The sequence below is a fragment of the Acinonyx jubatus genome, chromosome A2, assembly GCF_027475565.1.
Source record: "Acinonyx jubatus isolate Ajub_Pintada_27869175 chromosome A2, VMU_Ajub_asm_v1.0, whole genome shotgun sequence".
In the NCBI taxonomy this organism is placed as follows: domain Eukaryota; kingdom Metazoa; phylum Chordata; class Mammalia; order Carnivora; family Felidae; genus Acinonyx; species Acinonyx jubatus.
In genome coordinates, this window is record NC_069383.1 from 107470306 (window position 1) to 107484179 (window position 13874).

At 55.0% G+C, this 13874-nt stretch overlaps 1 protein-coding gene across 6 annotated transcripts in view; it reads left to right on the top strand.

Moving 5' to 3' along the window:
• Nucleotides 1-13874, top strand: part of CFAP100 (cilia and flagella associated protein 100) — a 51185-nt gene that overhangs the window by 17744 nt on the left and 19567 nt on the right. For 5 of the 6 annotated variants that reach the window (XM_027049789.2, XM_053218832.1, XM_053218829.1 and 2 more), the window contains 10 exons: nucleotides 522-622; nucleotides 3174-3366; nucleotides 5529-5596; nucleotides 5686-5849; nucleotides 6060-6140; nucleotides 6608-6789; nucleotides 7169-7201; nucleotides 7278-7404; nucleotides 11424-11472; nucleotides 11558-11709. In XM_027049789.2, the coding sequence (XP_026905590.1) occupies nucleotides 522-622; nucleotides 3174-3366; nucleotides 5529-5596; nucleotides 5686-5849; nucleotides 6060-6140; nucleotides 6608-6789; nucleotides 7169-7201; nucleotides 7278-7404; nucleotides 11424-11472; nucleotides 11558-11709 (1150 nt within the window). Of the gene's footprint in view, nucleotides 1-521; nucleotides 623-3173; nucleotides 3367-5528; nucleotides 5597-5685; nucleotides 5850-6059; nucleotides 6141-6607; nucleotides 6790-7168; nucleotides 7202-7277; nucleotides 7405-11423; nucleotides 11473-11557; nucleotides 11710-12054; nucleotides 13148-13874 lie in introns of those variants that run through there. The other variant, XM_053218831.1, reaches the window with a different exon arrangement.

The following is a 13874-nucleotide window of genomic DNA, read 5'->3' on the forward strand; positions in this document are numbered from 1 at the left end:
TTTTGCCGTCACTCGCCCCCAAACTCAGCCTCCCCCTGGGGGGCTTGTGGAGAATCCTGCGGACAGGGCATTGCCCTACAGCACTCACTGCCCTCCGCAGGCAGGTGCCTCTGCTCTGGAGTCACCGGGCCTCCCCGACCATCTGGCCCCATCACTTCCCCACTCCTGCTTCTCCCCTCTGCAGAATGGGGGTCCCTGGGACTTTAAATGAGAGGGGACAGAGGGCCACATGTCTGAGACCAGGGTGGGGGGGGTGGGGGCTGTGTTTACCAGGCCTCTTTCAGATGCCAGGGACAGAGGCCCAAGCCCACCTAGGTTAAACCTGACAGGTGAGTTTCTGCAGTCAGAAGGTCCAGGGTTGGATTTCAGGCACAGCTGGATCCAAGAGAACATTCAACACCTGCTCACGCTTTCAAGGAAGCTCCTCATGCTGGGTTGGGAGGGCACCAGGACTCCAGAGGCACAGACCACCTGTTTGGAAGAGCTGGCTCGTCTCTCCAATGAGATATCTCCCTCCCCAGTGCCCTCGATTGTTCCTGACCATGCGGCTAATCCTTTCCACATGTCTGGAGACGTGGATTTCTTCTTGCTCAGAGATCAGGAGCGGAATAAATCTCGCCTAGTGAGTATCCAGGACTGAGGCCTGCCTGCAACTCTTCCCTCCCTCATGCATGCAGACCCAGATTGCTCTTCTCAGAAGAGTACTTTCTTCAGGTCACTCTCTCACTCTAGAATAGTCAATGGTTCACTATTTTTAAAAAATGTTTATTGATACTTGAGAGAGAGAGAGAGAGAGAGAGAGAGAGAGAGAGAGTGAGTGAGGGAGGGGCAGAGAGAGAGAGACACAGAATCCCAAGCAGTCTCCAGGCTCCGGGTTGTCAGCACAGAGCCCCACACGGGGCTCAAACCCATGAGCCGTGATATCATGACCTGAGCTGAAGTTGGATGCTTAACCGACTGAGCCACCCAGGTGCCCCTCACTATTTTTAAAAAATCAACTCGAAACCCTGACGAGCTCTCCAATCTCTGACCTGTCCCACTGTCTTACCCAGCTTCATCACCACTCTTCCTGGGCCTTGTCAGAGTGGGCTGTTGGAAGCTGCTGTGGCCACCGTGCTTCAGCCACCAGGTCTTTCTGCTGTCCCTTGCATGAGATGCCACCCTCCTGACACTCCCTGTCCTTCAAGGCCCTTCTCAGACCTCAGGCCCCCTCTCGCCTCTCCCAGGAGACTCGCCCCTCCAACTGCTCCAGCCTTGCACAATCCCTCTCGTGGGAATTCTTGGAGGCCAAATCCACACACAAACATGCACCTGTGCATGTGTGCACGTGCGCACACACACGTACACATATGCATGGCCCTCAGCAGCACCTGGGAGTCCCTGAGCTAGCCCCGGACCCCCCTCCACCGGCCCGTGCCTTGTCTGCACCCCAGCATAGTCTGTCTTGCCTCCCCACCCAAGAGCCCACTTGCCCACTCCCACCTGCCGTGGCATGGCTGGAGCGAGCAAGCGTCACTGCAGCCAGGCTCAGGGAGGACTCACCAGCGGGGATCTTCACTGAGAAGTGCTCAGCATGGGCCAGGTTTCTGGGACATGGTCTCAGGCATATGCCTATGACCAGCCCTCCCGGGCTGACTCTGTCTACTTCAACTCATGGCTCAGTATCTGAGATTCCTCGGAGAACTGGCTCCGGCCGAGACCCCAACCGAAGACACAAAAGGAAATGCATGTTTTCCAGCCCCTACTCAGACCTCCCTGCCCCACCAACTGCCTAGAAGCTCTGTGGGGGCCACCATCAGTGTTTTCCCCATCCTGCTGCCATGCTGTGCACCCACTCATGCCCTGGAAGGAGACACTCCCACAAAGCCACACCGAGCAGCACACACTTCTGCGAGGCCTCCAAGTGGGCAAATACAGCAGAAACACACACAACTTTCTCTGACGGACTTAGAGACCTTCCTCCAGGGCAGGATTATCTCTTCCCAGCCTGGCCCTGCTTCCACGGTAGCTTCTGCCTTCTTCCTAAACCCCCCCAAACATGGCACCCGTCCCCCCCCAGCACAGCCCTCCCCCCTCAGTCCCGCACCCCAGCAGAGCCCCCCCAATGTCACATTGACCCCAAGCAGCTGCCCAGTTTCTTCTAAGTGCAGACCCTCTGCCACTGGGAATCTAGGTGATATTTCCCCAGCTTTGCTACACGGAGGTCCAATCTAGGGGCCTCGGGCTGGGTCCCGCCACAGATGTGGTTTCCCTAAGCAGCTTTCTAAGCAGCATTCATTGCTGCACCTGGCAGCCCTGGGGAAAGGACAGATGAAGAGAAGAGGATTTGTGCAGGCCTGTCTGATCCTGCAGGCTGAGGTGCCTGGGCCATGGAAGGATGTGGAGAACCCCCAGGGCTTGGGCTGCAGGAAGGGCTGGGCTCCCCTGAGGGGGCCTTTGGCCTGCACTAGTCCTCAGGGAAGAAAAGCCCCCATCCCCACGCCATCCTGGGGTCCCCCCAAGCTGAGGGCTCAGGGACGGGAGCAACGCTGGGGCAGGTTGGAGGCCAGGCTGGGTGGAGAGGAGCAGATCCCCGGCGACCTGCCCGCCGCCGCCAGCTCTGACAACCGAGCTTGCAGACCAAACTCGGGATTTCGAGTTTCTTTTGGAAACTCACAAGATCTAGCTTCCCGGAACCTTCGGTGTGTCCGATTTAGCAAATCACAATTTGAGAATATGAGAATAGTGTGAATGAATTTCAGGAGGAACCATCGCTTAGTGAGTATGTCCCTGCACTACTGACCTGGAATGCAAACCTGGCTCGGCATCCTGTACTTAATCTGGCAACCCCACCCCCACCTCGCCCTTAACCCCCGCTCTCAGCCCCACTGCCCTCTCACCCCGGGAGCTATGCTCAGAGCCCCCAGGAGCGTTTTCCCCGGCACACAGCTCCGCAGCCCCCTCTGCGCGCAGCAATGCTCAGCCCCGCCAAGTGCACCCCCACCCAGACCCAAGTGCGCCCCCCGGGCAATTCCCCCTTCACCTCCCCGCGCCGCATGCGCGTCCCCTCAAGGCTGTGCGACCCAGGGACAAGGCGTCGCCGCCGATGGGAGGACGCTGGTCCCAGGCGCGGTGGGGGAGGGGGTGGAAGTGGTGGCCGGCCCCGCCCGACCCCGGCCGACCCCGCCCAACAGGAGCGGGAGCAGAAGAAGACGCTGCGGATGCACCAAAAGATGACCTACGCGTCCAAAGTGTTGGCCAAGCACACCAGCCTGCGTCGCGAGCTGGAGCTGGAGGACGAGATGCAGGACCAGGAGGTGCGCGCCGAGGCCGAGCGGCTGCGCGCCTTCCACGACGATACGGCGTGGAAGCTCTCCATGACCAAAGGTGGCCGCCTTCCCCAGCGTCGGGTCTTGACCTCGGGGCGCGCGCAGTGCTGTTTACGTGCTCGGAGAGGCAAGGCTCCGATGCAGTGGGGAAGGAGGGTCGTTTCTGTGTCTGACCCCGCCTCCCTCCATCACAGGGATGGATTCCAGCCGGACTGCCAATCTAAAAGCCTTTGAATCCCAACGTTGCTTGCATTCGGAAGGTTCCCGTGCACGTGAAGGCAGATTGCGCCCATATAAAATATAGTCCCTTAATATGGTGGAGGGAAAGAGCATCAGTCTGGAACCAGGTTCCCTGGGTTCAGATGTCAGCTTCAGCACTGAATGCCCTCGCCATCCTGGGCCAGGTGTTCACCTCCTCTGCACGGCAGTTTCCTCTCCGGTCTGATGACAGTGGCGACCTCGTGGGTTGTGGGATTCAGCGTCTTTAGATGCTACACGGAAGTCCTGTGTGTGTGTGTGTGTGTGTGTGTGTGTGTGAGAGAGAGAGCGCTGTTATTAATTTTATGACCCAGCATTAATACTCTACCAGCCCAGATGATAGAGTCCTGGAACCCAACTGGTGTACTGAATGTGAATATTAATCCGAGACCCCCCAGCCTCTACCCCCTGACCCCGTGGCTTGTTATATGGGGGAACAAAGCCCCTGAGTTCACTTTGACATTATGTGTGCCGAGCTCTGCATGAAGAGACACAGAACTGCACTTTTTTCCTTTTGGTCTCTACCCTCCATTCCAAGATCTGGGAGAGGAAGCTGGTCTCAGTGGGAAGACTGGACCCAGCAGGTTTAGGCACCAGACCTGTCGGTATCCCAGATTTGACTTGCAGTGAGGACCTGGGTCTCCTTGAGGGAAGGGCCTTCACACAAGATGGGCCAGGGAGGCAGAGGCCCAGCTGGGTCTCTGCCAGGCTTCTAGGCTTGAAACACCACTCCTACACCACACTAGGGTCTTCTGGAACGGAGAGGGTTTAAGAGATGAGGCAGAGAGTCACATGGCTCTGCTGTCCTTTCCTTGGCTCCTGGTCTCTCCAAAGTCAGGACGTCTCTGGGCTTTCCTCTCCAGAAAGACCAGGGAAAGAGGATCCCGTGGCCCTTTGCCCTCTGCTTTTGCTCCAGAAGGTCTTACAGGGGCCCACCTTAACTTTCTCCCACTGGCTTCCCGCCTGGTGTGTAGACCTAGCTGATGAGGGTTTTTGGGGTGATAGTGGGGCCCATGCGGCCCGGAACCAAAGACCAAGAAAGAATTCTTGAAGACGTCTTTGGTGCAAAAGGGTGATTTTCTTGAAGCACGGGGACAGGACCTGTGGGCAGGAAGAGCTGCCCGGGGACCATGAGGAGACACTGGGGGAGGTAGAGGCCAGCGGAAGTTTCCAGTGAGATTTTCATGAGCTAAAGAAGACTCACAGGATACTGGAGGCCTAGCTAGTGTCAAGCTAAGGTTGTTTTTACCTCTAGCAAAGCAGTAGCAGTAAGACAGCTCCTGGAGAAACTTACTCTGCCCGCCTCAAGTATCTGTCAATGGGCGGCAGGTTATAAGGAAATTTAGTTCTGCCATTTCCTTCTGCCTTTGTTTCCCACATCGCTATGGAGGGGTAATGGAGACTTAGGTCCCGAAGGACTGTGATGCTCTATCAGTTAACCATTTGTTTTTCCCCTTTCCTTTGTTCTTGGGCCGCCTGGGGGGGGGGGGGGGAAGGGTGTTGTTTGCGGCCTATCAGCTTGCCTTATGCTCCCTCATCGTAGCTACTATCTAAACTGGATCCTGGGGACTTAGAGCACCCCAAATAGAGATCATGCTGCCCTGTTTTTCTCTCCCCATCCCTTTGCAGTTCCTGGCCCAATAGGTCTTTCATTATTAGGTGCAGCTGGGTGAAACTTCCTGGGCAGGGCTGTCCAGAGTCTCACTCCAGGTGAAAAGAGTACTACGGCAGGAGAGGCTCAGGCCAGACTCAGGAAAGGACTTCCCACCTGGCCCGATCTCCAGCAGTGGAGAGTGTGATATATCCACAGAGCCTCCTCTCCTGTTGCTAGAGACGGAGCCCAGTCTCCCAGAGTCCCCGTAACAACCTGGGCCTCACAGCAGAGCAGGTGCCTGGAGAGGTATCCCGGCCGGTCTGGGTCTCTCTCACCCTGCCCACCCCGCCCCTCTCCTCTCTTTGCAGAAAAGAAGATGGAATGTGATAACCTGAACAACTACATCAACCAGAAGCGCCAGATGTTCCGCATCCAGGTTGGCCCAGCTGTGCTGTGGGGGGGGGAGGGGGCCCAGGCGGGGTCTGTCCCAGTGAGAGGTGTGACTCCCACTCTGGTGGCCCTCAGTACGCCCTGGACATGAAGCAGCAGGAGATCCAGCGGCTGGAGCTGCTGGTGACCAAGGAGGAGGCAGAGCTGGAGCGGGCAGAAAGGTCCCTGGAGAATGACGCCGCCCTGTTCGAGGAGTTCCTCCGGGAGAATGATCGGAGCTCGGTGCAGGCCCTGAAAGCGTGAGCCCACACGGAGGGCCCCCCAGTGCTCGTGGGGCCTGAGCACCTGCGCCCACGCTAGCCTGCAGCCCGCCTGCCCCCCATCCCCTCCCCCCACCACCTGACCCTGGCAGCTCCCCCCACCCGCCGCCCCACCCCAGGGCGGTGTATATGCCCCCTTTAACAGTTTTGCGACTGGCCCCCTGCTCCCATCCCCATCCCCACCTCCAGGGCTGAGAAGGAGACCAAAGCAAAGGTGGAGAAGATCTTGGAAATCCGGGACCTGACCACCCAGATCATGAACATCAAAAGGTGAGCGCGGAGGGCAAGCCACTGAGGTTGGCCTGCCGCCACTTCCCTCTGTCATTCGCCCCCAGCCAAAAGAAGCCCCCACGCAGGGCAGACCTCGCGGCTTTGCCTCTCAAACCTAAGTGGTTCAGGGACTCAAAGCCCTGCGGGACACAGCTGCACATTTTACAGAGGAGGTGACAGGGTCCAAGAGAGATCCAGTGACTTTCCCAAGGCCACAGCACCAGGAGGCAGGCTCACTTGGAGACCAGGGTCCCCAGGGTCAGCTGCAAGTCCAAAGTCACAGAGGGTTATACCTGTGGAGGTGTGACCCACGTCGGTCCCCAGCAGGCCGGTGTCCTCTCCCAGGTACACCTGTCCCCAGGAGAGCCAGGAGCACTCTGGGCTTACCCAGGCTGCAGAGGCAGTTCCCTCTGGAGGGGTCTCCCCACGAGGAGGAAGCTGACCTCCCCTCCCCCTCCCCAATCCAGCGAGATCTCCAAATTTGAAGACACTTTGCAGCATTACAAGGCCTACAAGGACTTCCTGTACAAGCTGTCGCCCAAGGAGTGGTTGGAAGAGAGGAAGGAGAAGCGTTTGGCTCTCAAAAAAGCCAAGGAGGTCACTGAGCCCCCCACAGAGAACACTTTACACTCCACGATCCGGGACAAAGGTAACAGGAAAGAAGGTAGTTCCCTGGGTCCACCCAGACCCTGTGCCCTGCTGGCAGTGGCCTTGGAGGTGTCCAGGCCAGGGGCTGGGCCCCTTCAGTGCCTGTAAAGCCCCAGTCAGGGGCAGCAGCTGCCCCTTAGGGCCCACACATTCCCTCAGGGAAGACAGGGCCATCTCTAACTCAGACCCAAGGGGCTTTCCTCCCTTGTAGGTCTTTCTGAAACTGCGTGGGCCCTAAAACTGTGTGGGGGCCCTGAAACTGTGGGGGCCCTTTCTGAAACTGTTGGGAGGGCCCCAGGGAGCCCTGTGCCCTCAAGCAGTATTGCTGAAGGCCTTGCTCCAGTGGAAGCCATCCGAAACCCCTCCCTTGTTTCCTGTAGGACCAGGGACCAAGGGCAAGACAGGCTCCAGAGGTATGTGGCTGGCGCAAGCTGGAGGGGCCCTGCCCCGGGCTGGGGCATGTGAAAACCATCCCTCTGTTTCCTCCAGAGGGGCAGGGCCCAAAGAAGTTCTGGAAGTTCCTGCAGGTGGCGCAGCTGGGGCAGATCCCGTCCAACACCCTGAACCTCCAGCATAGAAGCCAGGCCAGTGTGTATAGCGGGCTGAACGCCAAAGGGTGAGTGGGTCTGGGGTAGGGCAAGGAGGCTGGGGTAGTGGCTGGGGCCCGCTGGGGACTGCTCCCAAGTGGCTCCAGGCCAGGGGTGCCTAGGACAAGCCCAGCCTCTCCGGGAAGGGTGAGACCGTGACGAGGGGGCTGTTCCCAGCTTGAAGGGTGTATAGTCTGACTCAAGCCCCAAGATCGAGGTGTTTTCTAAACCGTTTTATTTCTGTCCGATTTGGTAACCTTCTGTCTGGGGTGGCCCACTTGGTTGCTAAAACGAGACAGTCAAATATAAACGGATGCAGGCAGGCAAGTGGGTGCAGGGAGCGTCAGGGCCTTTTAAGAGAAGCCAGAGTCTGGGTTTTTACATAAAATGCTCTCTGGGCCTGGCTCATCTCTGCTGCATGCCTGCGTGATCGTGCGCAGAAGCAGGCGTTGTTGGCGGTCGCCGCCTAGTGCCCCACCGCATGAAGCCCCACTCTCCAGGTCCTCTACGATTGGTGGCCTTTTGGGTTGTTCCCAATTCTTGGCTATTTTGATTAGAGCTGCTGCAAACATTCCAGTACTTTTATGTTGGAGCACTCTTTGCATGAGTATTTTTGTTGGAAACAAGAGTGGGAGTGCTGGTTCACGAGGCGAGTAGATGCTTAGCTTGAGCGGCTTCTGCCAAAGACCTGCCATGGCTGCTACATTATACACTCCAGCCAACAGGCAAGAGAGTTCCGGCTGCCCTGCCACGTCCTGTTCAGATCCGGCTATCGTAGGTCCCTTCCATTCTCGGTATTCTGGCATGGTTATTTCATAATAGAGTGTCTTGGGATGCCTGGGTGGTTCAGTCGGTTGAGCATCCGACTCTTGATCTGGACTTAGGTCGTGATCTCACAGTCCTGGGATTGAGTCCGCACCTACCGTGCGGAAACTGCTTGGGATTCTCTGTCTCCCTCTTTCTCTGCCTCTCCCCTGTGCTCTCTCGGCCTCTCTCTCTCAAAATAAATAAACGTTTAAAAAATAAAAGAGACTGTCTCGACAAACAGATCAGGAGATGAGGCCACTGAAATGGTAATTTTTTAATTTAATTTAATTTTTTTTAATTTACATCCAAATTAGTTAGCATATGGTGCAACAATGATTTCAGGAGTAGATCCCTTAGTGCCCCTTACCCATTTAGTCCATCCCTCCTCCCACACCCCCTCCAGTAACCCTCAGTTTGTTCTCCGTATTTATGAGTCTCTTATGTTTTGTCCCCTTCCCTGTTTTTATATTATTTTTGCTTCCTTTCCCTTATGTTCATCTGTTTTGTCTCTCAAAGTCCTCATATGAGTGAAGTCCTATGATTTTTGTCTTTCTCTAATTTCGCTTAGCCTAATACCCTCCAGTTCCATCCACGTAGTTGCAGATGGCGAGATTTCATTCTTTTTGATTGCCGAGTAATACTCCATTGTATCTGTATAACCACATCTTCTTTATCCATTCATCTGTCGATGGGCATTTGGGCTCTTTCCATACTTTGGCTCTTGTTGATAGTGCTGCTGTAAACATTGGGGTGCATGTGCCCCTTCAAAACAGCACACCTGTACCCCGTGGATAAATACCTAGGAGTGCCATTGCTGGGTCGTAGGGTAGTTCTATTTTTCATTTTTTGAGGAACCTCCATACTGCATTCCCAGATATGGTAGTTTTTAAATGCAATACCACCTCACACCTGTCAGAATGGCTGACATGAACAACTCGGGCAACAACACATGTTGGCGAGGATACGGAGAAAGAGGAACCCTTTTGCACGGCTGGTGGGAATGCAAACTGGTGCAGCCACTCTGGAAAACAGTATGGAGGTGGCCCCAGGGGCTCAGCCTCCCCACCCCTCTCCTTTGTATCTTCTCTCATCCCTTAGGTGTACCAGCCTCTGTCCTTCCTCCTCTACGACAGCCTGGCAACCCTCTCCCATGCTTCCGTCCCCTACCTGCTCCTGAGGGCCACGCCCCTATGCGGATGACCCCCCCTTACATGTTTGTTCTCCCTACGCAACCTCCCATGTCCCCCAGCTGATGCTTCTCAGGCAGGAAGGGGACCTGAGTGCTACCAGTTTCCAAGCTCACTTTCATCTTGATGTGTCACGGTCCTGCCTTGTGAAGAAGACTGGCCACTGTTAGTGGGCCAGGCACATGCCTCGGGTTCACTTTTATTCCTGCAACCCCAGCCGGTGGGAGCTGTTGTTTACAGTTCGGTGTTGAACAGAGGCTCCGGGGGGTTTAGCTCTGCATGATTCCTCTACCAGGACTGCCCTCAGCCCTGGAGCTCCCACCATCCAGGCCCCATGTTGGGGCAGTCCCTCAGACTAGAGGTCTAGGATCACACTATTCTGGGTCCCTCCATCTATTAGCCGTGTGACCAGGGTCACTGAGTACAGTTGAGCAGGTTGTGGGTTGCAGAAGGCACTCAGCTGAGAGGGCAAGTGGGAGCTAAAGTCCAGCCTACTCCCCAGACTACATCCATCTGGAGGCAGATTCTCAGGCACCTTATGGGCCAGCAGTGCCCTGCAGGTGACATGGGGCAGGTGGCTAGTTCTCAAAGCCCCATGTTCCTCATTTGCCAGAGGGACATCAATGTGTTTGGTGTGAGGTACAGGCCTGGTGAGTGATTTGGTTGTTCCTGTGGCCCTTCCTCTGAGAAGCCCTCCAGGGTTCCCCCTCAGGGCTCCCACAGAGCCCTGCACTTATCACTTCCCCATGTCAGGTGGGTCAGAGCCTGGAGTCACATGAGCCACAGCCCAGGTTCCTAGGGGTGGAGCCCAGGCTCCTCGGGCTAGAAGCCTGCCCCACCTGCTTCTCAGCCAGCAGAACCTGCGCATTGAGGGCAGGGGCCCAGGCCGAAGCAGGCCAGGAGGGGCGATGAGAGCAGGTTTGGAAGTCATTTGAGGTTGGGTCCCATCCAGCAGGGCCTTCCAAGGCCCACGCTGAGTGCTCAAAGCCCACGATTTTTCCAGTACCCCCGAGGGTCTGGGAGAGCCCCCGCCCCTGTGGGGTGCTCAGGGTCCATCAGAGGTGCTGCGAGTGTCACAGGATAGCCCAGTGGGACCATCAAGGACAAGTGCCAAGGCCATATCTAGATAGGGGAGGTGGGCAGAAAAGGCCCTGAAGGTGGCTCCTCGAAGGTAGGGGTGCCTGGGTGGTTCAGTCGGTTAAGCATCCGACCTCGGCTCAGGTCATGATTTCACAGCACATGAGTGTGAGCCCTGCGTCAGGTTCTGTGCTGACAGCTCAGAGGCTGGATTCTGTGTCTCTATCTCTGTCCCTACTCTGCTCTCTCTCTCTCTCTCTCTCAAAAATAAACATTAAAGGGGCGCCTGGGTGGGTCAGTGGGTTGGGCATCCAACTTCGGCTCAGGTCATGATCTCGTGGTCCATGAGTTTGAGCCCTGCGTTGGGCTCTGGGCTGACAGCTCAGAGCCTGGAGCCTGTTTCAGATTCTGTGTCTCACTCTCTCTTTGACCTTCCCCCATTCATGCTCTGTCTCTGTCTCAAAAATGAAAAAAACGTAAAAAAAGAATAAAATAAAATTTTAAAAAATAATAAATAAATAAAACATTAAAAAAAGAAGAAGAAGAATGGTCAATGAGGGGCAACCCTAGCAGTGGCAGTGGGTGCAAAGGCCCTGAGGTAGGTCAGCACCCGGAGAGACAGAAAGAGGGCGGGTAAGGCAGGAGCAGGGGAACTTCAGGAGGAGAAGGAGGCGAGGGGGGCAGCAGGGGCCCTGGGCAGCAGGTTCCAGGGAGGGGGCTGAGTTTTATTCTGTCTGAAGTGACATGAACTAACTGAATTTGAAACAGTCCCCTGACTGCTAAGTGACCATTGTGGGGCCAAGAGGAGGGCTAGTGCCCCTGCCTGGTCAGCTGGCGGGGTGAAGGAGGGGACGAGGACATAGGGAGCAGGGAGGTGCCCTGGTGACTCCAGACGGCTTCACCGCTGGGGCGGGAGAAGATGACCACCATCTCTGTGCACCAGGTCACTGCTGTCCTGACCCTGCATCTCTCTGCAGGTCAGACTCTACCACCACTATGACTGAGGACTCAGGCAGCGACGGGGAGGTCAGTGGCCACGCTCCAGGTGGGGCTGCGGAATCTGGTCCCCCTGCACCGACCGGCCAGCCCACACGCATGGCTCTGGTTGCAGGAGCTGGACCTATACTTCACGGAGCCCCAGCAGCTCCTGGACATCTTCACGAAGCTAGAGGAGCAGAACCTGTCACTCATCCAGAACACCCAGGAGATGGAGGAGACCCTGGAGGATCTGAACTGCACTCTGAAAAACACCCAGATCCGCATGTAGGTCTCCTGCTGGGGCCGACCGGGTGGGGCAGGGGAAGCTTCTGGCCTTGGCTGTCATCCTGGGACCCTGGGATGCCACTGGGAATTGGGCTATGGCAGTCCCCCACCTTCCCCATCCAGGGCCCTGGCCCTGCCCTAGCTTTAGTTTTCTGGAAAGCTCCACAGGAAGCCTGATTCTGGGGAGAGGGCATGTCCTTTTTGGGCAGAGGGGCTGGGGGGTGGGAAAAGGTCAGGTGGGTGGAGCCACATGGGGCTGGTCCCCTCCCTTGGAGCAGCCTGCAAGTCAGAGGGAGGCTTCAAGGAAGGACACCCCCACCCCCCCGCCCTCCCTCTCCCATCCAGGTGCATTCTGCTGACGCCAGGCCCAGCAGGGCTGGGCTGTATCAGGCCTGTCAGAAGTGAGGAATCATCCCTTCATACCCAAACACTGACCAAGCACCCGTTCTGGGTCAGGCCCAGGTCTAGGCTCTCCAAGGATAAGGCCAGGCCCTGCCTCATGGAGCTGACATTTGACAGAGACAGGCAGACGGGCTCACAGATTGGACGTGGAGATACTGACATGTGCAAGAGGAACACAGACAATGATACGAGAGGGAGGCTGAAGTAGGGGTGGTGGCAGATAGGAGGGGGACAGGGGAGGCTCCCGGGGAAAGTGTCACTTGAACCAGGCTCTTCCTGAGCGATGGGAAGCTGCACAGAGATCTGGTGGTAGAGGGTTCCAGGCAGAGGGAAAGCAGGTGTGAAGAAGTAAGGAAGAAGCCCACCCAAGACTCGGATGCCCCACAGGGAGCCATGTTCTTGAGTATCCATGTTTTGTTGGCCCGTGTTCTGCCGTGGAGAATCTCCTGCAGGTGCTGTGAAACTACTGGTTCTCGGGTGAGATAGTGTTTCCCAGAAAGCTGAGGGTAGCAGAGACAGAGGGGGAGATGAGCTGGGGAGACTCAGGCAGCCTCCCAGTTTCCAGGAACCTGGCGAGAGGACACACACACATGCATGCATAGCAGAATCCCAGAGATGCTGTCCCCTCACTGGTCTGTAGCCTGCTCAGCCATCCCTGAGTACCAACACTTTATTTCCAGAAGAGTTACATAGCCTGTAGACATTAACTTCCATGAATCCAGCCCCCTCTCTCTGAGAAATATATATTTTTAAAATATATGCAGCTCACTTTCATGAGCACTCTCTCTCTCTCTCTCAAAACTAAACATTAAAAAAATTTTTTAAGTAATAAAAAAATAAAAATATATGCCACAAATAAACAATCTGAATAGGCCTATCTATTAAGGAAATTGAATCAACAATTAATAACCTGTAAAACAGAAAGCAGCAGACCCAGATGGGTGTACTGGAAAATTCTACCAAACATTTAAGGAAAAAAATTTTACCAATTCTCTACAATCTCTTCCAGTTGATAGAAACAGGGAATACTTTCTTTTTTTTTCTTTTTTTAAATTTTTTTAAATGTTTATTATTTTTGAGAGACAGAGCATGAGCAGGGGAGGGATAGAGAGAGAGGGAGACACAGAATCTGAAGCAGGCTCCAGGCTCCAAGCTGTCAGCACAGAGCCCAACGTGGGGCTCAAACTCACAAAGTGTGAGATCATGACCTGAGCCGAAGTTGGATACTTAACCGACTGAGCCACCCAGGCGTCCCAACAGGGAATACTAACTCATTCTGTAAGACCAGCATTAACTCAATTCCAAAACCAGGCAAAGACATGAGAAGAAAAGACTACCACAGACCGGTATTTGTCATGGACACAGATGTAAAAATCCTCAACAAAATATTAGCAAATTGAATTGAACAATGTATAAGAAGAATTATAGATCATGACCACATGGGATTTTTCCCAGGTACGCAAGGCTGTTTCAACATTTGAAAATCAATTAGTGTAATCCAACACATCAACAAGCTAAAGAAGAAAAATCACATGATTATATCAATAGATGCAGAAAAAGCACTTGATAAAAATCTAACACAAATTCATAGTAAAAGCTCTCAATAAACTAGGAATAGAGGAGGACTTCCTGAATTTGATAAAAGGACATCTACAAAAACCCTACTGCTAACTTACACTTGAAGCCTTCTTGCTAAGATCAGGAATAAAGCAAGGATGTCTTCTCACCATTCGTTTCCAACATCTTACTGGGAATCCCAGCTA